General features: G+C 38.6%; 1 protein-coding gene across 1 annotated transcript in view; it reads left to right on the plus strand.

Annotated features, from left to right (window-relative positions):
• LOC115783665 (uncharacterized) overlaps positions 1-23,617 on the plus strand; it is a 32,459-nt gene that overhangs the window by 3,621 nt on the left and 5,221 nt on the right. The window contains exons 2-11 of the mRNA XM_030734595.1: positions 4,623-4,727; positions 5,718-5,822; positions 11,081-11,185; positions 12,194-12,258; positions 12,804-13,526; positions 13,854-14,453; positions 14,590-15,315; positions 15,539-17,336; positions 18,956-19,132; positions 23,239-23,415. Coding sequence (XP_030590455.1) covers positions 4,623-4,727; positions 5,718-5,822; positions 11,081-11,185; positions 12,194-12,258; positions 12,804-13,526; positions 13,854-14,453; positions 14,590-15,315; positions 15,539-17,336; positions 18,956-19,132; positions 23,239-23,415 — 4,581 coding nt within the window. The remainder of the gene's footprint in view (positions 1-4,622; positions 4,728-5,717; positions 5,823-11,080; positions 11,186-12,193; positions 12,259-12,803; positions 13,527-13,853; positions 14,454-14,589; positions 15,316-15,538; positions 17,337-18,955; positions 19,133-23,238; positions 23,416-23,617) is intronic.

The following is a 23,617-nucleotide window of genomic DNA, read 5'->3' on the forward strand; positions in this document are numbered from 1 at the left end:
CTGCAAAGCTCTGCCCCTCCCTGGTTTATAGACTTGTACGTGGGACAACTAAAAAATTGTGATTTTGCTGTGTGTGAGACTGTTAACGTATGTAAAACGTATCCAGGCATTTGAAATCAACTGTTTTTTTTTTGTTTTGTTTTGTTTTGTTTTTAAAGATTGGATTTGTATCGGTATCGGCAGATAAAATATCGGTATCAGACCTAAAAAAGTGTTATCGTGCCATCCCTAGTTGCATTGTCATGAGAATGTGGATGAATTAACTCTGGTGATGCAGAAAATGTATAAATGTTGTTGTAATTGATTCTAATCTGCTGCTAAGTCCATTTTACATGCTGGAATTACAGCTACTAAACTCAGAACACAGACCAAGAATATCTGTTCAGTCCATAAAATTAATTTCACTTTGATCTGCTGACAAACTAAAGTGTTTCTACGTGTCCTTTATTAGGCCTTTAATTTTAATTTTAGTATAAAGTTTCAGAGCTCTAATGGGCAGCAATCACCTTAGAAATTTAAATGAATGTACTGAATGTGTGCATAATCTCTTGTCTTATTTGTAGAAATGTTGCATTTTATTGTTAGATGTTTTATATTCTATCATCATCATCGTCTGATAACATCTCTGATGGGAGCAGCACTCATGGGAATCATTTAATTTTGGGAAAAGAGTCACATGACCCACAAAACAGCTGTTTCTTTTCTTGTGCACACAGAGTGGAAAGCCTGGCTCAACAGTAAAAGCTGGATTCCTCCATTATGATACTCGTTATTTCCAGCTGAGGTTTTAGGTTTTGTTGAGCCAGCAGAGGAAACGTGGCTGTGCTGAACTTTGCTGCATACGCCTCATAGCCCTGTACCACAAAACTGGCTCAACATACTATCGTTCTGTTATCTAGAGTATCAAACATACTGTCATCAAATGTAAAGAAAACCAAAGTAGCTGGGACTGTTCCTTATGAGCTCTGCATTAATTAGACAATAAAAGATAAGATAAGATAGATAAGATAGTGTTTATTTGTCACATGCACAGTTATACACAGTACAATGCACAGTGAAATGTATTTTGTACCTGCAACCATATATACACACACATATAAATAAGAAGAATAAAAATAAAATCAGTAATTCACACTATACACTATACTCTATATACTATACACTATACACACTTTTACATGGAATTATAGATTATAATATTTACATTGTGCAATAATGGTCCAGTTAGGGCTCAGAGTTGAGCAGACGGATGGCTTGTGGGTAAAAACTCTTCAGCCTTTCAGTCTTAGCCCTCAGGCAGCGGTAATGCCGGCCTGATGGGAGCAGGGAGAAGAGAGAGTGTCCGGGGTGGCTGGGCTATTTTAGGATCTTCATGATCTTCAAGATACAAATAAATCTGCATGTGTGTTATATTTCCTCTCAAATTTGCTTAAAAAAAAACAAAATTTTGAACAAAACATTTGAAAATGTGTATAAATGTGTATAAATGTGTAATGGAAATGACATTGGATATTAATAAAGAGGATCAGACAATAGCTTTCACTCCAAAACACTGTGTGTAATGAACAAAGATAACCCACCCTGGCTTTCAGTGAGTCTGTAGTATTTTTGTGGAAACACTGTGGATCACAGTCTTTGTGAGGGTTGAATTCTGACCCAATATTGAAATTCATGGAAACACATCCACAGTGAATTTTCTCTATTGATACCATTGTGTTAAATTCTGCATTTTTTTCTTGGACAACTTTAGGAAGAAAATACTTATTCAGTGGTAAAAGGCTAAAAGCTAAGAGCTGAATCTGAATTGTAATTAGCAGGTGGTTCAGTGAGTATACAAGACTAAGAGTCTACCACTATGGTGGAGGCTTTGAGGTTGTACAGTAATCCCTCGCTACTTCGTGGTTCACTTTTTGTGGATACCCTGTTTCGCGGGTTTTCAATAAATATTAGTGTAAAGTATTTATTGCGGTATTTTCGCTGTTTCGCCGGTTTTTGTGGTACTCATTCTTCACATGCGTAGTACGTGTTGTACAGTAATGTATATATTTGGTGTATAAGTGTTTGGGGAGGGTTTATAAAAACTTAAAATAGTGTATAACTACTAAAATAATGTATAAGTATTAAAATAAATATAGCGTCCCTACTTCGTGGATTTTCACTTATCGCAGGTGGTCCTGGAACGTAACACCCGCGATAAGTGAGGCATTACTGTATCTGGATGCTGCAGGTAGTGCTGATGTTGATGTCTGTACAAGAGCTATCCAGAAATGAAAAATACAAACATCAGTGGCACTGAGGAAAAGTCTGTGCAGAATTTAATGTCACTCCACTAAGTTATTAAGATATTTTAAGTTATCAGTTCTTATTCCACTTAGAGCATCACAGTCTGCACAAATTTGAATGTAATCTTATCTAGTGGCAGTTAGAATGCCATGGTCAAGGTCTACATCCTACTACAGTTATTAAAGATTAACCAGGAGGTCTTGTAATAAACTTTGATCCGAGTTTATGCATGTACTGTTAATCACATGTCCTGAAGAGATTGTTTTGTTTTGTCATATGACTGGTTGACTTGACTTTTGGATGCTTGAAGTTTCTGTAAAGAGTTTGAGGACAAAGAAGACCTTGACCCAAAACAATATGGCTGAAGACTGCTTTCAAGCCTGCTGTGTTCACTGGAGAGTGGCAGCCTGATTGTTCATATAAAACGTGTACACGGACCCTGATGCCTGCTGATGTGTGAGTTAAAATACAAGGATTTGGAAATAATTTCCTTCAAAGTAACAATGGAATCAGATAAAAAAACAATGCAGCCTTAGCTGAAAGCAGAAAACTGGTGGAGCTGCCTTTGAAACCAGCGTGTCTGAGGAGCAGGATATGGCTTCATCAACTGGCAAGTGAGTTGTTGAACTTTTTGGTCTTAGAGCTATCATGTAAACTAAGCTGCTCTCCTTCACTAACATTACTGTACTTGATTGGATAAACTTCAGTGTAAAGAATAACGTAACGTGTGTGTCTGAAAGTGATTCTTTTCTCTTCACCTGTCTTAACAGATCTACTGATCATAGATCTGAAACTGATAAAGCTTTAGGAAAAATTGATTTAGCTCCAAAATTTCCAGCTGGTTATCTTTTTAAATAGCTATGAAATAAAAAATTCAAATCATTGTGTAGCTTTGTGAAAGCATCTTAGAAAGAGTCAAAGACCATGTCCGTGGAAAAGCATTGACATTTTGATTCATTCTATTTTGATGATGTTTGATACTTCATGGGCAGTTCGGTGGTGCAGTGGTTAGAGGCGAACGTTCCTGGTTTGAACTTTATGGCTGTCTGGGGTTTTTCTATGTAGAATTTTTATGTTTTCCCTGTGGCTGTGTGGGTTTTCTCTGGGTACATTAGTTTCATCCAGCAGTCCAAAGACAAGCTTGTTTGGGACAATGAGGCATGTGGCCATGTAGATGTGACTGTATGTGGTTGTCTTTCTGTCTGTGTTAGGCCTGTGATGGACTATCAGCCTGCTCCGAGTGTGGGCCTTTGCCTTTGTTTCAGCTGACTGACTCAAAGGGGATTTAAATTAGAAGAAGCCATGAAAGATATGCTGTACAGTCATTCCACTCTGGGAAAAGAACAATTCAAAGAAATCATTAAAAATGGCAAATTACCATGACATTCATTTATTCCCATATTGACTGTATATGTAAACGTCTGACCACAGATGTATTAATCAGCAGCATCCTGGTAGTCGCTTCAATCTCTCTCTTCAGAGTTGAGAAATGTTCATATTGGAACCCGCCCACTTTGTAACGCCAGCGCTCATTTCACCGATTACAGTTGCTGAATGTCATTTACTTTCTGTGGTCTCTGGTCATCACCTCACTGCTGGTGGATGTAGCTTAAAGAGCTATTATATGATTTACAAATTTAGTTATATTAACATACATAGTAGAAATATGACCTGTGGAATCTGTCAGTTATTACAGCAGCAACAAAGAGCATTATTTAGAAATTAGAACAAAGTTCTTGCATCATTCAGTGTAAATGGTGTAAATGGCCGTGGAGCAGAAGCTTTATAAATCTTTGTCACTTAAATGATCGTAGTGTTTAGGATGGTATCTTCATATGCCATATGATATTATTGTTTACACAAATCAAACTTAGTAGCTAAACTATGCCTCCTTGAAAACATGGATACAGCAGTCTCTCTGTCACCAGGAATTATCCAGTTTATAGTCCAAGGAAAACACAAAATCATCTGTTACTGGCATCAGATGGTGCTGGTCACCATAGCAAATGGTATAGGTTATCCAGGAAATGGATTGAATGATTTTTATGCTGTAGTAGAGTTTGGCCATGGTGGACACTGAGGGTGAACTGGATGTTTCAGCATATCAGTATCACCTCTTGAAATTAATAGTGATATTAATGAGACAGAGGTAGCTGGATACGATGCTGAAACTTTGAGAAAAATTAACTTCTTTGACTTAACAGCCAAATTATTTCTGTTGTTCAACACATTCTGTTGATAGGTCACTTTTGGAATGGTTTACATAAAATTATGTAAAAATGTATACAGAGCACCATGAAGCTTTGTCTCATTAAAACATTCTCTAATCTGTTTTAAAGCCAACTGGAGCACCAAAGACCAGATTCTCCTACAGACAGCCATGTTTCCATGAAAAGTGACAGGTCCAAGGGGGAACCTCCAAGCTTTAGCAACAGCGTACCGAGGTAAGAAATAATTTTAATTTCACCTATAACATGTAATTCTGTTGTCAGCACAAAACAAGTCCAGCTGAATGGGGGCCTCATGAAATTAGTTTAATTTGTCACGGGGGCTACTGTACACACATAGATGTAGGATGTTCTTAATCTCATGTAACCTTACCTGAAGGATATCCCACATGATCATCCATTCTGATTATAATGGGAACTTTAATTTACAAAATAAACATCATGCTCGCTTCAATTAGACTTGGAAGCAGTTGTTGATACTCATCATTTATTCATCAGTAAATCAGGAATTTTAAACCAGTTAATTCACAGGAGCTTAAGATTGTTTTTCCATACAATAGGTTTCTGTAGTCTTGCCCAACCAGACTGCTTTTTGCAGACTGTTGCCCCCTGCTGGTCATTAGAAAGAAATTAAAAAGTTTTTTTAATAGCGTTCCACACTAGCTTTGCTTTTCAGATCTGGAAGTTATGTTCATATGATGCATGCCTTCTGCAGACCCTCACAGTATTTGAGTCATACACAATGTACAATATCTGTTAAAGGCATCTAGTGCAGTCCAGGTCCACGGAAAACTGAGCCTTTATAGGTTATTCAAGAGATTATTATGCAGGTTTGATTGTTTCTATTCCGTAGCTGTGTCTGGTCATTTTAGAGATTGATGGCTGGCTGGATGCTACAGTTAGCTGGTTAGCATGTAAACTTAAATGGATGTCTCAGGTAGTTCATATTTTAAGCAAAAAAATCTCACATACTGTACCTTACATAGTACAAATTAGTCTTGTGTAGTATTTTACTGATGCTACATTTTAGCAGTTTTGGCCTTTTTTTTGTTCATAATTTATTTTTATGAATTTTTCTATGTTAATTGTTTTCTAATATATCTCTAATTCCCTTTTTCTTTCTGACCCTTGTGTTAATAATTCGTTTATCTATCTACTGAGCTCTCTATTGTGCCTAATGAAAGCATTTTCTGATTTGTGTTAAAGCTCAATTGAACACCAAAGACCACACTCTCCTGCAGAAAGCCATGTTTCCATGAAAAGTGACAGGTCTAAGGGGGAACCTCCAAGCTTTAGCAATGAAGGACCAAGGTAAGATATTTTGGAAAAAAAAATGTATCAAAAATAAGAAAACACCACATAAATGGGAGTATATATAGTAGTAGTAAATAAGTAGTAGTAGTAGTAATTGTAGTAGTAGTAAATAGTGTTAAATATGTTACAAATGTGTTAAATATGTTAAAATATATTTAAAACTACATATAAAGCCTTGAAATAGTACAAAAGTGCATTGCTGTCAGATCCTATAGAATATTTAGCCATTGTCAGCATGAAACAAGTCTAGCTGAATGGAGACTTATTGTTCAGTTTGAAGCCTTCAGCATTTTGACCGTTGCCATCTAAACATTTTAAAACCAGAAGCAACAGGTAAGGTCTGGACCTCATTCACACAGCAGTGATGTGTCAATCACAAGTGAAGCCTGCCCTGCTTTATCATTTTTTATGACATCAGTGGCCAAAATTTACACAATGAACATCATGTTGTATTCAATAAGGCTTAAAGTTTGTTACTGATACCATGGACTCATCAGGAAAGTATTTATTGGGTTGATGGACATTTTCACAGCAGGATTTCCTTTTGTATCTGGAGCAGCTGCACCCTCTTAATCATTAGAGAGCCTGCATGTTTGAGGCACTTTCACATTAGCTTCTCTTTTCAGACCTGGAAGTGATATCCATATAGTCTATGCCACAGTGTACAGCATCCATTACCAGCAGCAGGTGATTCTAAGGCCTAGTACCCACTACAAACTCAGACTGTACTTTATCAAGCAGATGATTGGGCAGGTTTAATGATTTTCATGCTATAGCAGTGTTTCCAGTCACCTCTTGATTTAAACAGTGGTATTGTAACCTTAGTTATGGCACGTACTTATTTTTGGTCAAATTTAATTTGTGTGGATTATAATATAAATTTGTGTTGCATATTAAGTTTTGAAATATTCATGATTTTATCTATCCATCCATCCATTCTCATCCACTTATCCTGTTCAGGGTTGCGGGGGGGGGGGGACTGACACAGGGCAAGAGGCAGGGTACACCTTGTACAGGTCGCTAACCTGTTGCAGAGCCAACACAGAGAGACAGACAACCATTCACACCTATGGGCAATTTAGAATCACCATTTAACCATTACCCCAATAACTGCATGTCTTTGGACTGTGGGAGGAAACCCACGCAAACATGGGGCGAACATGCAAACTCCACAGTGAAAGACCCAGGCCAAGGTGAAATTGAACCTAGGACCTTCTTGCTGTGAGGCAGCAGTGCTAAGCACCACACCACCATGCTGCCCATGATTTTATCTAATTGAGTTTATTATATAATTCATTATCATTTGCCTCATCTTATAATTTTATGTGTAACATATTTATTTATTTTTACACCTTGTGAGTAAGTAATTTTGGTTCCTACAGAGTAGTGTTTACTGTTTTTGGTGCAACATTGGTTTTGCTGTGCGGTGTACATCAGGGTGATTACGGAGTAAAATTTGAGTTCACAGTGTCCTGCCGTGTTGGTGTTTATTATAGAAGATTTTTTAAAATTCATTGTAGCCCGCCATATACCCACCGCCCAGAGAAAGAGAGAAACCGGAGAACGCTACCTCAACCAGAAACCAGGGTTACAGTATTAATGGGACAGAGGTAGCTGGTTAGTATGCTGAATTCACCATATTTCTTGGGAAAACATAAGAAATGGACTTCTCTGACACAAAATTTAAAAAATGGTTGTTCATCACATTTTGTTGCTAATTTGTTTTGTGAGTGGATTACAGTATTTCACAATCGCTAAAAGACTAAATCCCAGTCCTTAAATCAAATCCACAGCAGCCTAAACGAACTTTCCGAATCATGAACACAGTTCAGGCACTTAGCTACATCCGGTGCAACTCAGTCACTCTTTTTTCCGAAACACAATCTCAGTCACTAAACACACTTCACACGTGTGTTGCTGAACCTTAAACACAGTCACAGTCACCGGACACATTGTTGCAAAACTGTAAACACTGGCAGCAAAATGCAAACACAGCTCCAACACCGCTGTCAGCTGTTACACACATCAACTCACAATTGAATACACATTTGTCAAATGATGTGACCAGACCAACTGGGCAGGATAAAAGTCAGTTTAGTGCAGGTGGTACATGTACATCTACAATGGACAGACACATACAGAGAGGCAGATGAGGAAGAGCGTGTGCAGGGGTGGGTTGGGGTTGAAATTCAGCCTGGGAGCTTGGTTTGGAGAGGCCCTTTATCTGATCGTACAAGGGAGCAGCAAAAGGGGGAAAAAATATCATCAAGCCCCCCTTAGCTGGTGTCTCGCCCTTCACCTCACGTAATGGTGTGCTGGCTGGCTGCAGTGTTAATTTTGACAGCAAATTTTGATTCAGTTTTAGTCAGTCTTTTGACAAAAATGTAATTTAGTTTTAGTCATAATTTAGTCATCTGAATAGTTTTAGTTTTAGTCTAGTTTTAGTCGACGAATTATCGTAAGAATACAGTCGACTAAATCTACAGTTGATTTAGTCGACTAAAATATAAAGAGTGTAAAATGTAAATGCTTTTTCTTCAGTTTCCTTGAATTAGTCATTATACACACTTACACAAAATTAAACATTTATTAAAAGTTATGGAATATTATTAATAATATTAACATTAGCGTTTCACCTGCTTCCCACACACCTGATCATTACCACCACCTTACTGAGATAATACGAGCGTTTTACAGCAGGACGCTCCGAAAGGTACAGGGCAGTGTTCAGGACTAAGATTAGGAAAGGCTAATCCACCCCGGTGTGGAGATTTTCTCTAAACACAAACGCTAAACTGGGAAAAACACTTTACCCTGCATGACATTAAAATGCTTACCTTTGCATGGAGATCTGGGTGACTGGTTTGTAGATGTCGTTTAAGATTTGTCGTGTTTTTACCCGAGATAGTCGTCCCACATGGTTTACACATCGTTTTGTTTGTCACAACGTCAAAGGACAAATGTGTCCATACATCGGCTCTTCTCTTTCTCCCTGCTGACATTGTTTACATAACTTAGTTCTATCGGAAGTAAAGACAAATCACAGGCTAGTTTGGTCTTCCCGAGTTTAGAGCAAATTTGTGCACCTGTGCTTTTGATTGGATGTCTTCCTAACTTGTCCCGCCCTGTCACAAAATTAAATCAGTTCTGATTGGATGTCGTCCCCGCCAAGCATTTTCGTCTAATTTTCATTCGTTTACAAAAGTGTCAATTAATTTCGCCATCGTTTTTATCCTTTTAGGTAGTTTTAATTTAGTTCTCATCTCGTTTTCGTCATGAAAAAAGGGTCATTGACGAAAATTTTGACGAAAATATTTTGTAAATGAAATTAAGACTGCTGGACTGTTGTGTTTGTAGCCCCTCCTGATGAAAAAAGAGCCAGCTCCTGTCATTCACTTCAAAGAGCCAGCTCTTAGAGCTGACGTTCACAACCAACCATCACTGTCTGCACCTGCAGCCCGCCAGTGCTGCTGTGCTTAATTGGGTAAAAAAAAAAATTCTGATCACCACCGGTTTGGCCTGGAAATGACCGGCCATTCGGGAAACCTCCCGAACCTCCCGATGGCCACCACGCCCCTGATCGTGTGTGAGAGGTGGCGGACGAGGAGGAAGAGGACGAGGACAACCCAGAAAACAAACCATGTCCTCGTCCACGGGATGACAATGAGGGAAGCAGGACAAAGGGTCCAACCCAATCTGAGCAGATTCTGTGTGGCAGCATCATCAGGACAGTCACTGTTCCATGCTGTACAACATTTGACACACAGTATAACACACTGGAAGTACTGTGATGTTCATTACAGTGCAATGTCCAAGTGCACTCCCCCTTTCCAGGACTGAACAACAACCACATGCCGGTGGCAGGAGCGCCCTTCTCACGCATCATGTGGGAGTCCCTGGTCAGCGGGCTGGCAGTGTCACCCTCTGTGCAGCTATTGGTAACTGGGGAGGTCCTCCACCATCATGCTAACCTGGGGCCATACAACACCGGACATCTCCTCACATTCCTGGGTGGTCTACAGGATCGCATGGCTGCACGTGAACAGCTGGATCAGTAAGCAGTGCCTCCGTAATACGTCCTAATTTGGGACAATGTGAACTTTCCCCATGCTACACGAGTGGATCGCAAACAACTTGTCAGAGGTGGAAAGTAACGAAGTACAAATACTTTGTTACTGTACTTAAGTAGACTTTTTAGGTATCTGTACTTGAGTATTTATTTTTCTGACAACTTTTTAGTGTCTGCAGTTTGTCACACAGTGTGTCTGCTAGCTAAAAGAACACCTGCTGTATTTTAAGGGAGAGCAAAGAATGAGTGATAACTTCACTCAGATGGAGAAAGATGTAAGAGGAAGAAACGTCCTCCAAAGAGCTACTTTTACTTTTTTACTTTGAGTAGATTTCAGAGCCCGTACTTTTTTACTTTTACTTGAGTAGAGAAGTCGAACCAGTACTTCAGCTTTTACCAGAGTAGTTCTTAACACAAGTACTTGTTCTCCTACTTAAGTACAGAATGTCAGTACTTTGGCCACCTCTGCAACTAGCGCTACGTCACCGTGTTCCATCCACCTTAAAGCCCCTTCCTCAATCAAATAGAGGGGTTTTCTCTGCATGGCGGTGGAAAGTGTATTCTTCCTACACCAGGGAGAATATATTGGAGGCAACGGAGCATGCATGTGAAGATGTTACTGTAGAGTCCTGTCAAGGCTGGATTCAGCACGGGGTGGGGGCATTGCCTGTGTGTGGATGAGGTCCTCTGGCCGGACCTTGCACACAGACATGATGGTGCAGACTGAATCTGTGTCCTACAGTGCTGTGCTTTTCCTTTGTTTTTCTATTTTCATTTCTTTTTTTGTCTACATTCAGCACTGTCTTGTCACTCTGACTATGGCAGTGTTTTGCGTTCACGCTTGAAATAAACATTTTCTGTTGACTACATGCCCCGGCTGCTGTGTCTTAAATTATTTGATGTAGTGTGTAACAAATGTTCTCTGTGAATAGATTTATTATTTGCTGTGTGTGATTTGACCACAGTGTTTGGTTTTGTACACAGATCACTGTTTTTTCCAGTGATTATTTGATTTTGACAGAAAAGTATTGGATTTTGGGGAATTAACTTGAGTTTTTATATTTATGTTTTTAGGTTTTGGGAAAATGGGTGGTGGACTTCGGAAATGTGAAGTAGCAGTTCAGAAATACTGTAAACAAAAAGCTTAAATACTCACATTTAACGCTCACGCTTTTTTGTTTTAAAGTCCGCTTGAGTACCAAAGAGCAGACCCTCCTGCAGAAAGTTATTCTTCCATGACAAGTGACAGGTCCAAAGGGGAACCTCCTAGCTTCAGTAATGAAGATTCAAGGTAAGAAATTTTGGAAATAATTTTAATTTTCTGATCCATAACTTAGAAAGCTTAATTTAAATCCCAGTGGATTAGGAAATATGTTAAAATCTTCAAATACAGTTTGGAATAATCTTTCTCAATGGTAAATCATTGTTCATTAATATGTTTAAAATATTTATGATTGTAGCTTTATGGAAAATAACTTAATGCTGTCAACACAAAATAAGTCTAGCTGAATGGGGACATCTGGAAATCTACTGCTATGTTTTTATGGAAACAGAACATTTTCTAAGACACACTGTATAGTCTTCAGTAGTCTTCCAAATTTATTGTGTATGAAAAAGACACTGGAGAACAGGATTGATGATTTGAGAGTCTAGTAGTAGCACTAGTACTACTACTATTAGTACCTCATATTATTTTCATCTCACACAATGTAAAGTGCCCATGACAGGAATCTGTTCCAGTCCAGGCCTGCAGATTTTGGAAGGAATTTAGATTGTTTTGTTCCATAAATGAGAAATCCTCATGTAAACCCCATTTACATTAGTAAATATGTTAAAAACTGCAAATACAGCCTTGGAATAGTCTTAACAGTAGATCAGTGTCAGCTCAGCTCGTACATCTTTTACATACATACAGCTTTTTGGAAGTGGTTTAACAGCTAATGTGTTATGCAAAGTTAAAATACACTTACTACAGGCAATAGCACTTATTGTTATATTATTTATTTAATTATAGCAGAGAATGATACTGGCAGTAGTGTCCATGAAGACCCAGAGGTAAATAGCAGTGAAGATATTTACTAAAATGTGTCATTCAACGTTTATTTTAAAGCTGAACAGCAATGATCTGTTTTTTTTTTTTTAATTTAGTTATAACTGCTGATATTGTCAAACCTCTCAACCTGTCAAACCTACTCTTGACACTGTAACAGACACACTGGGCAGCAGAGCTTCAGTAATACATTTTGCTTGGGACCAATGAAACCGAAAATGAACTAGACATTTTTTCTCTGTATTAAAGCTCGTCCAACTTGAACCTCACCTCAACTGACCACAGCAGTGCTGCCACGAAGACTGAGACCAAGGGTGAGGTTGACTCTCTCAACATCATTTACACAGAAATCCTATTTAATCAGTACTATTAACACAGGAATATTTAAGAACACTGGATATTTCTACTTAAATTCAACACATTGCTGCCAGATTCCCCTCTGGGAAGGTGTAACACTAAATACAAATGATATGTCACTGTATTTACGGTTATTATGTTTGTTAATTAAAAAAATTGCAATTGATGCATACTGCATTGTTTATATGATTTTAACTGTGGTTTTTGCTATAAAGATGCCAAAAAAGACCTGATAACTGACCTGAAGACAGATACAGAACTCTTTGAAATAGTGAAAAAAGTATGTGTGAAAATCAAAGATGATGATATGTTTAAAGTGTGAACAGTACTAACAACAGGAGTGGCAGGTGTTGTAAAACATTTCATACAAGGATGTTCATGGGCAAAAGGGAAGATTGTCACGAAATGTACTAAAATTAATCTTACAAAACAAAACAATGTTTTCTTTACTTGAACAGACTAAATGATGCATTTACTATATGATACATTTCTATGTTTTCAGAGACCTCAGAGCGATGGAAGAAGCTGGTGAAACATCTGCGTGACAGACTTCTTAGAGAAAACAGTCAGCGTGAAGACAAAAACCATCCTAACCAAAAAAACACAGAACACATCATAAGAGAAGACAGCACTGCAGAGGACACTGAACAGAAGAAGAAACAGACTGTGGTGAAAGTGAAAGCAACATCTGACATCTTTGAAAATCGAAATGGGGAAAAAATCAGAACTGTGCTGACTGTTGGAGAGGCTGGAATTGGAAAATCCTTCCATGTGCAGAAATTTATAAAAGAATGGGCAGAAAATAAAAACCGTTCACTTTTCACTCGGGTCACAGACACTTTGTTTGGCAAAGCGAGAGATAATGAACTAATCATATTTCCACTTAACTTCTATAAGCTGAATTTGATTAAAGACAGAATATTTAGTTTAGTGGGTCTTCTCAATCATTTCTTCAAGGAAACCAAAGAATTTGTGATCACTGACTTTTCACAGTTCCCAATTTTGTTTGTTTTGGATGGAATTGAAAAATTTGAGTCTCCGCTTGACTTTGACATCAAGAATCCTGTGACTGATGTCAGTGAGTCAGCCTCAGTGGATGTGCTGCTGACAAACCTCATCAAAGGAAACCTGCTTCCTTCGGCCAAAGTGTGGATAACTTCCCGACCTTCAGCTGTTAATTGGCTGAATACTGACAAGTTAGTTTACAGAAGGACAGAAATACGAGGTAAGATTATTGTTGCAGAGACTGTACCTTAAAATGAAATACAACCAGGTATTTGTATAATAAAGTACTATCCAAAGGTCTGGAGCTGCACCCTATTTCTCAAAAAATGGGAAATATATGCAGCAACTGAAACACGATCAAACTGGATATTTCAGTTTAATCCAAAATGTTACTGCTAGTTTCCTCCCTTTGAGAAGGTGTTACACTAAAGAAGAATGACATATCACTATTTATTTACAACAATCATATTGCTGTCATTTTTACTGTATTGCAGTTGCTGCATTTTGCATTGTTTAAATGATTTTTGGTTTTAACTTTTCACTATAGAGAAAGATGACAAAGAAAAACTGAAAACCTCCCTGAAGAGGACAATTTCCACAAAGCACAAAAAACAGAGTAAACAAGAAACCGACACAGAACTCTGTGTACAAGCTAAAGGAGAACTCGTGCAAACCAACTATGATGATATGTTTAAAGTGCGAACAGTGCTAACAACAGGAGTGGCTGGTGTTGGTAAAACATTTCAAACAAGCATGTTCATGCTTAACTGGGCAAAAGAGAAGACCTGCAAAGAGATCGACTTGGTAGTGTCGTTACATTTCAGTGAGCTGAATAAAGGTGACGTTCAGAGTTTGGAAGATCTGCTCAATGATCACTTCAGTGATGTGAAACAACACAGAGTTCCCTCCTATGATGAGTTTAAAGTGCTTTTTATCCTTGATGGCCTGGAACAATGTAAATTTGAACTGGATTTTAAAAACAACAAGGACCTGAGTGACATCAAGGAAAAAGCCTCAATGGATGAGCTGCTAACAAACCTAATCAAGGGAAATTTATTTCCTTCTGCTCATCTCTGGATCATCTCTCAGCCTTCAGGACTCAAAAAGATTCCACCTGAATGTATCCAGAAAGTCACCAAATGTCAAGGTAATAAACAAAATTCAACTTCAAACGACACATTGGTTTCTTTATTGAGAGGACTTTAAAATAAATTACTTTTAGCAAAGATTAGCATCATTAATTAATGATACATATATCTTTATATTTTGTTCTGTTTATTTAGAGACCTCAGAGCGATGGAAGAAGCTGGTGACACAGCTGCGTGAAAGACTTCTTAGCGAAAACAGTCAGCCTGAAGACACCAACCATCCTAACCAGAAAGACACAGAACACATCATGAGAGAAGACAGCAGTGCAGAGGTCACTGATGAACAGAAGAAGAAACAGACTGTGAAAAGAACATCTGACATCTTTAAAGATCGGAATGGAGAAAAAATCAGAACTGTGCTGACTGTTGGAGAGGCTGAAATTGGAAAATCCTTCCATGTACAGAAATTTATAAAAGAATGGGCAAAAAATGAAAACCGTTCACTTTTCACTTGGGTTGCAGACACAGCAAAATCCTGGTTTGGCAATGTGAATGATAGTGAACGAATCATATTTCAGCTTAACTTCTATAAGCTGAACTTGATTAAAGACAGAACATTTAGTTTAGTGGGTCTTCTCAATCATTTTTTCAAGGAAACCAAAGAATTTGTGATCACTAAGTTTTCACAGTTCCCAGTTTTGTTTGTTTTGGATGGAATTGACAAATTTGAGTCTCAGCTTGACTTTGACATCAAGAATCCTGTGACTGATGTCAGTGAGTCAGCCTCAGTGGATGTGCTGCTGACAAACCTCATCAAAGGAAACCTGCTTCCTTCGGCCCAAGTGTGGATAACTTCCCGACCTTCAGCTGTTAATCAGCTAAATGTTGACAAATTAGTTGACAGGAGGACAGAAATACGAGGTAAGATTATCAATGTAGAGACTGTGCCTTAGATACAGTTGAGCATCATTATAATATTTAAAAAATTCAAAGAGTGACCAAGAAAGAGTCAAAATACTAAAAGATTATCATAAAAGACAAATGCAATAAATATTTATATAATAAATACTGTATATTATTATTGTTGAAAACAACAAAAATGTGCACAGTCTATATAAAATAACTTTAAAATGTTTTCCTACAGAGAAACCTGATATTGTGAGCCAACGGAAACTCAAATCTCATCTGAAGGACCAGTTTACCTGCGTGTCTGAGGGCATCGACAGGCAGAAAGCCTCTGCTGTTCTGAATGAGATCTACACAGAGCTCTACATCATAGAGGGTCAGAGTGAAGAAGTCAATGATCAGCAAGAGACCAGACAGATTCAAAATGCAAAGTTCAAAGCAGTAAGAGAAGAAAAAGCAATTAAATATAACGAGATCTTCACATCTGTTGAAAACAAACCAATTAAAACTGTGATGACTCTTGGAGTGGCGGGCATAGGGAAAACAATCGCATCAATGAAGTACATGCTGGACTGGGCTGAGGGTAAGGCCATTCAAAACATTTATTACATATTCCCACTTCCTTTCCGGGAGCTTAATTTGAGAAGAGAAGAACAGCAGAGTTTTGAGGAACTTCTTCATCAGTTCTTCCCAGCTATGAGGACCTCAGAAATATCTGACTATGACAAGTACCAAATTCTGATTGTTCTGGATGGCTTTGATGAATGCCGCCTTGATCTTGACTTCGGTGAAAGTAATAAATGCACTGATGTGAAAGAGTCGACATCAGTGAATGTTCTGCTCACCGACCTCATCCAAGGAAATCTGCTTCCTAAGGCTCAAATCTGGATCACCTCCCGACCTGCAGCATCCAACCGTATTCCTGCTGATAAAGTTGACCGGGTCACAGAGGTGCGAGGATTCAATGATGAGCAAAAGGAAGAGTACTTCAGGAAGAGATTTAATGATAAAAATCTGGCTGAAAATATCCTCTCTCATGTGAAGAAGTCAAGGAGCCTTTATATCATGTGTCACATACCAGTTTTCTGTTGGATCACTTCAAAGGTTCTTGAGGAATATGTGACCACAAACCAAGAAGATGAAATGCCCAAGACTCTGACTGACATGTACACATACTTTCTTTTGCTGGAGTGCAGACAGGCTAACAGAAAGTACAGTAAAGATGAGACACGTGAGCGCTGTGAGACAGATGAATGCTGGAATGAAAGAAACAAGGAAACCGTTATATCTTTAGGAAAACTAGCTTTTGAGGAGCTCGTGAAAGGAAACTTTCTCTTTACTGAAGAAAACCTGACACAGTGTGGTACTAACGAAACAAATGCTGCTGTTTTTTCTGGGATATTCACTCAGATCAAACGAGAGAGTACTTCACTGTACCAACAGAAACTGTTTTGCTTTGTCCACCTGAGTATTCAGGAGTTCTTGGCAGCTTTCTATGTGTTTTACATATTCAATAACAAAGGTGAAAATCTGCTTACCACCCCCCCTTCAGTGGTTTCAGACTTGCCTGCATCAGACTTCTACAAGAAAGCAGTGGACAAGGCTTTAGATAGTAAACATGGAGACTGGGACCTGTTTCTCCGCTTCCTGCTTGGCCTCTCACTGGAGACCAATCAGAAGCATCTGAAAGAGCTGCTGAAAGACAACAGAAAAATTAACAAAGAAACTAACAAGGAGACAGCTGAGTACATCAAAAAGAAGATCAATGAAGACTTCAGTGATGCAGATAAAAACCTCAATCTGCTTTACTGTTTGAATGAGCTGAATGACCACTCTCTTGTTAAAGACATCAAAAAGCAACTGCGATCAGGAACACAGAATTTTGAAGATTACTCTGCTGGTCAGTGGTCTGCTCTGACTTTTGTGCTGCTGACATCAGATGAGAAACTTGATGTGTTTGATCTGAAAAAGTACCGGAAATCAGAGAAAGTTCTACTGGGAATGATGCCTGTGGTCAAAGTCTCCAAACGTGCTTTGTAAGTACTTATTTACTGAAGACATGATTTTATTATAAATGCAATGCAGTTGACACAAAGTCAGTCTAACTAAATGGACTCACTATAACATGGCATTTAGAGTTTTGGTCTGGTTAAAAAAAAATCTGCCAGGTACTGCGAGTGCATCACTTTTTTAGACTTTTATATTAGTGGATCATTATTAACTCCCATAAACCCACATATAATGTAAACAGCATTTGTCAGAAGTTAATCACATAAACCTATGTTACAGTGAGATTAGGTGGCTGTTAGCTATGCAGTATTTTGGCAGTTTCACCATATTCAAATCAGCATTGTGATCATTATACTGAAATATACACAGTGTATAGTTTGTTTCATAATTTATGGGGCAAAGACACAACACAGAAGACAACTAAAGTGCATGAGGACAGAGTTATTATTTTATTGATTAAGAAAATTCCAACATCTAACAGAGTCAAGAACACTCTCTATTGGTTAGGTATGTAAGCGTAAAGATATAAAATCAAGAGATGCCTACATGAATGTAAATACACAGGATTTACAACAAGGTGCAAACCTCTTTGAGAACACAGAAGCCAGAAAAGACTTTGCCAGAAAACATCTAAAGGAGCCTGCACAGATCTGAAAAAATAAATAAATAAAAATCTTTGGACAACAGAAACCAAGATGATGGAAGAAGAAGGAGGGAAGGAGAAAAAGAGTATATGATCCAAAGCACTCCACATTATCTGTTAAATGTGGTGGAGGCAATATTATAGCATGAGAATGGGTTACTAGTGTTTATAGATGATGTGACAGCTGACAGATTGTGATGAATTGTGAAATGTGCAGGACTATACTCTCTGCTCAGATTCAGCCAAATGCTGCAAAACTGATCAGACTGAGCTTCACAGTGCAAACACATAATGACCCACCGCAAACTGCAAAAGAAATGCAAGAGTTCCTCAAGGCAAAGAAATGGAATATTCTTAAGTGGCCGAGTCAGTCACCTGAACTGCAGGCCTGCCAGAGCATCCTAGAGGAAACACAGAATTTGGTGATGCCCATGGGCTCCAGACTTCAGTCAGTCATTGACTGCAAATTATTTTCACCCAAGTATTAAAAACAATCCTTGTGTTTAATTTTGAACCTCTGAAAATGGGGGACTGTATAAAAATCCCTCTAATTTTTCAACATTAATGCAAATTTGTTATTAAACTGTCTTGAATTAAAACTGAAAGTCTGCACTTCAGTAACATCTTGACTGATTTAAAATCCAGTGTGGTGCTGTGCAGAGGAAAACTACAAAAATTGTCTCTCTGTTAAACAAATAATGGATGTAACTGTATGCACTAGTATTTCGTTTGCTGTTAAAAAGATAATTACAAGTCATACTGAGGGCTTCTAGTATATTCACAAAATTTACCTTAACAATCGCTGCAGCCAACCTTCAGTACTCTCTCAATTTTGATGATAGAGAACTATAATTGTTAATGTATATGTATATTGTAAAAGCTAAAACGTTATCACAAGCTGTGTTGTGACGAGAGCACAATGTCTTACATTGGACCACATTGTTATTGCACAAGTGACTGTCTGTCCAGCAGGATTTCTGACTGCTACTGATATTTTCACAGGCTGAGTTGGTGTGAGCTCTCTGAACAGTCCTGCAGTGCTCTGATGTCCTCAGTCCTAAGCTCTGCATTCTCAAACCTCTCAGAGTTGGACGTCAGCCACAATGATCTGCTGGATTCAGGTGTGCAACATCTTGCTGATGGCCTGAAGAGTCCACACTGTAAACTTGAGATTCTGAAGTAAGTGTGCATAAATTACCACTGGCAATGAGTTCTGCTTGCTTTTGGGGAGTACGTTCATTTTAATACAGTTTGTTCTGCTTGCTTTTTTTTCTCTGTTAGCTGGATTGTTAAAAAAATGTTGTTTCTTAGCTTTCAAACTTGGGACAAGCCTGTGGAGGGTGAACAAAAATAGCCTATAAAGAATTAATATTGAGCAAAATTGAGTTCAGCTTATTGGTGTGATCCTCCACAACAGTCCCAGTTTCTCATGTCATAAGTTTGTCCTGCCATCAGTCCAGTCCTGCCTGTCTTGAATACCTTCAACTGCTAAGTCATTTTTCTTAATTAGTATATTTAAGTATATTCAAGCAATGTGTTATAAATGACAGTGCTAGAGCCAAGCAAAAGTCAAGTCAAGTCAAGTTTATTTATAAAGCACATTTAAAACAACGACGTTGACCAAAGTGCTGTACAAGATCTGTAACCCCAAGGACTATACTAAATAAAAATAAAAATATATAAATAAATAAATAAAATAATAAAATAAAAATAAATAAATAAAAACATTAAGAACAATAAATAACATAAGAAAATTAAAAATTAAAACGTTTAAAACAAGTACCATAAAATACCATAAAACAATCATGTAAAAGGAGGTAGCACTGCAGCCAAATGCCAAGGAAAAGAAATGTGTTTTTAATAGAGATTTAAATGTGTGTATCGTCTGAGCTGTGCGAATATGGAGAGGTAGATCGTTCCATAGCTTTGGTGCTGCTGCTGCAAAAGCTCGATCACCTCTCTGTTTTAGACTAGTTTTAGGCCTCTGTAAGAGCAGCTGGTTCGATGACCTCAGAGCTCTTACAGGGGTGTGACAGTGAAGCAGCTCAGACAGATACAAAGGTGCCAGTCCGTTTAAGGCTTTAAAAGTAAGCAATAAAATCTTAAAATCGATTCTAAAACGGACAGGGAGCCAGTGAAGGGATGACAGGACTGGGGTAATGTGTTCATGCTTTTTTAAACCGGTTAAAAGACGAGCTGCCGCATTCTGGACTACCTGCAGGCGGCGCACAGATGATTGATCTATGCCAAAGTACAGAGAATTACAGTAGTCCAGGCGGGAAGTAATAAAAGCATGAATAACTTTTTCCAGGTCCTGCTGTGGGAGATAAGGTTTTACCTTATCTCCCACAGCAGGGAGGGGGTTTTAATGCAGCAAATTAATCCTTCACTGTCTTTGCACTTACCATTTTCCAAATAACCAAATTATTCAATAGCAACTGTTGTCTGATTTATAATAATAGTTGTAACAAAGGAAACTTTAACCAGTGTTTGAGAAGTTAAATACAAGTTTTGTTTTTTTTGTAGTAAGTGAATTCAATTCAGTTTTATTTATAAAGTGCTAAATCACAACAGTCACCTCAAGGTACTTTATATTGTAAGGTAAAGACCTTACAATAATTACAGAGAAAACCCAACAGTCCCAAAAAAAAAAAAAAACCATTATGAGCAGGTACTTGTTAACAGTGGGAAGGAAGAACTCCTTTTTAACAGGAAGAAACCTCCATCAGAACCAGGCTCAGGGAGGGGCAGCCATCTGCCACAACTGGTTGGGGCTGAGGGAAGACAGACAGGGCAAAAGACATGCTGTGGAAGAGAGACAAAACAAGTCTGGGGTATTTTAATATAGGAACCAATTAAATGGTCTACCTGATCCCATGCTTTATGTAATTAGGACACATAATTTCTACGGAAAATTTTCAGGTTTACCCAACAGGAAAAAACATTCAGGAAATTCACATCTTATACTGGCAACAAAGGTGGTCACATGATATGATATGACTGACCTGTTGTGGAAGTTATTCCTAACAGTATTTATATTCATTCTAAGCTAATTTCCTTATTTTTGGTTCACCTGGTGTCATTGAGGAAAAACACTTGTATAAGGAAAACTCATTACAATATATGCACTGTAGCGATTTCACAGTAATGTATTATAACATTAAGACTATAAAGAAAACATGTTTGCATGTGATTTTTATTGAAATCACATGCAAAACAATAACAAACTGGTAATTGTGCAACTGACTTAACCCATGTGCTTGTTAATAGACATATCAACAATCACGCATTAAAGTGGGATCGGGTGTAGCAATGCAGTGTGGGAAATAGAAATACTTAGAAATAACTCACATAATAGCTTGTTTTGTGATCTCCAGTAGATTTTGTTTGTACAGAGAGTGATCAGCTAAACTGTGCTGCTACTCCAATATTCACTGCTTTGTGGGATTTTAGCCAACTAAATTCTGCAAGATGTAAACAGATGCTTATTCACAAGCTTTATGGCTGATTTCCTACCTTGGATAGCATAAAAGGTTGAATTTGGTGAATGACTCTAATCAGCATAATTATATTAAATATAAATGGATGTCTGCTACCTATTGAAGTAACCTAACATTAACCATGAGTGTGCAACATCATCAACCTCTGGGTTTTTGATTAAAAGGTGACTTCACAGATGCCTGATTCAAGGCAACCTGACTCCTCAATCACTCTCAGATGGATCAGCAAAGATTTGAAAACAATTCCCATCTAAATGCAGCTTGTCAACAATCATACTGAGTCACTCTGCGCCAGTGAGCACAGCTCATCTGTAACATGTCTCTTTGCAATGGACCTGACCCAACTAGACTCCAGCTGGTTGTATTCTGGCTCTAGATCTATATCTATATAAAATCAAGGTTTCTAAGCATCTTTGTCAGTTTGCAGTTAAATTGCTGTCCCACAGCAGCCATGTTGTTATTTGTGCAGGAATTTATGAATTTCTGTTTCAAATCTATGAGGCTTTGTCTGGACTGAATGTAAGTAGTTAGTTTGAATTTCTGTGTTTGAAGAGAGCAACAGATTTCAACAGATATCAAAGTTAATTCTATATCATAACCAGATTGCATGTAATTGTCAACTTTATCTTATTCAATTGCAAACTGACTCCATCTTATTGCCATTTTATCACCATCTTGACTCTGCACTTTCAAGATGGCAGCTGAGTGCAAGTGGTCGCTGACCTGTTCCCCATCTTTGAGGCAACTATTTCAAAGGCAGTGCTAAGTTCATTGCACATGGTTGCCATAATTTTGGCTGTGCTGCGGTCTGCAGTGACCATGGTAGCATTAAGAATCATAGGAAAAGTTCCTGTGTATTAAAATTAAAATTAGATGCCTCTCAGGCTCAGACTAAGAGACTCTTCTGAAGAGAAATGAAGAAATATTCCAGCATTGGGAGAAAAAAGGGTGGAGTGCCATCTCCGGCTCAGGAACGAGTTCTTGCCTCAAGTGGAGGAGTTTAAGTATCTCGGGGTCTTGTTCATGAGTGATGGGAGAAGGGAACGGGAGATCGACAGGCGGATCGGGGCTGCTTCTGCAGTGATGCGGACGCTGCACCGGTCCGTCGTGGTGAAGAGGGAGCTTAGCGTAAAAGCGAAGCTCTCGATTTACCGGTCGATCTACGTTCCTACCCTCACCTATGGTCACGAGCTTTGGGTAGTGACCGAAAGAATAAGATCGCGAATACAAGCGGCAGAAATGAGTTTCCTTCGAAGGGTGGCTGGCCTCTCCCTTAGAGATAAGGTGAGGAGTGCGGCCATCCGGGAGGGGCTCAGAGTAGAGCCGCTGCTCCTCCACATCGAAAGGAGCCAGTTGAGGTGGCTCGGGCATCTGATTAGGATGCCTCCTGGCCGCCTCCTGGGTGAGGTGTTCCGGGCATGTCCCACCGGGAAGAGGCCCCGTGGTAGACCCAGGACACGCTGGAGAGATTATGTATCTCGGCTGGCCTGGGAACGCCTTGGGGTCCCTCCGGATGAGCTGGAGGAGGTGGCTGGGGAGAGGGAAGCTTGGGCTTCTCTGCTTAGGCTTCTGCCCCCGCGACCCGGCCCCGGATAAGCGGAAGAAAATGGATGGATGGATGGATGGGAGAAAAATGTTGTGCAATACTGAAGCACTTTTGTAAGAGTTAGAGCTGGTTCCACATTTGAATCAATGCAATTTAATTTCAATATATAAGAATGAAATTTCTCCATCATCAAAACCCTGAAAGACATGCAATAATTTATCTGTTTGTGTGTTCTGCAGGTTGTCTGGTTGTCAGGTAACCAAGAAGGGCTGCTCTGACTTGGCCTTGTCTCTTAAGTCCAACAAAGCCTCCCACCTGGAACATCTGGATCTGAGTTACAATCACCCAGGAGACAGCGGGATGAATATCCTAAATGATATACTTAAAAAGCCAAATATGAAGCTGAAGACAGTTGTGTAAGTGTGTGTATGGCATTTATTTGTAATGATATGGCAGGCTCTCTTACTGAGCCTGAATCAACTTTAAAGCAAAATATAGTACAAGCTGAAATAATGAATCAATAATTTAACTAGTTTACATAGAAAATATGAAACAGACCTTCAGTTACACAAAAACATTGTCAGCTGTTGGACTGAATTTAAAGAATGTGCTTTTCTT

The sequence above is a fragment of the Archocentrus centrarchus genome, chromosome 7 (assembly GCF_007364275.1).
Source record: "Archocentrus centrarchus isolate MPI-CPG fArcCen1 chromosome 7, fArcCen1, whole genome shotgun sequence".
In the NCBI taxonomy this organism is placed as follows: domain Eukaryota; kingdom Metazoa; phylum Chordata; class Actinopteri; order Cichliformes; family Cichlidae; genus Archocentrus; species Archocentrus centrarchus.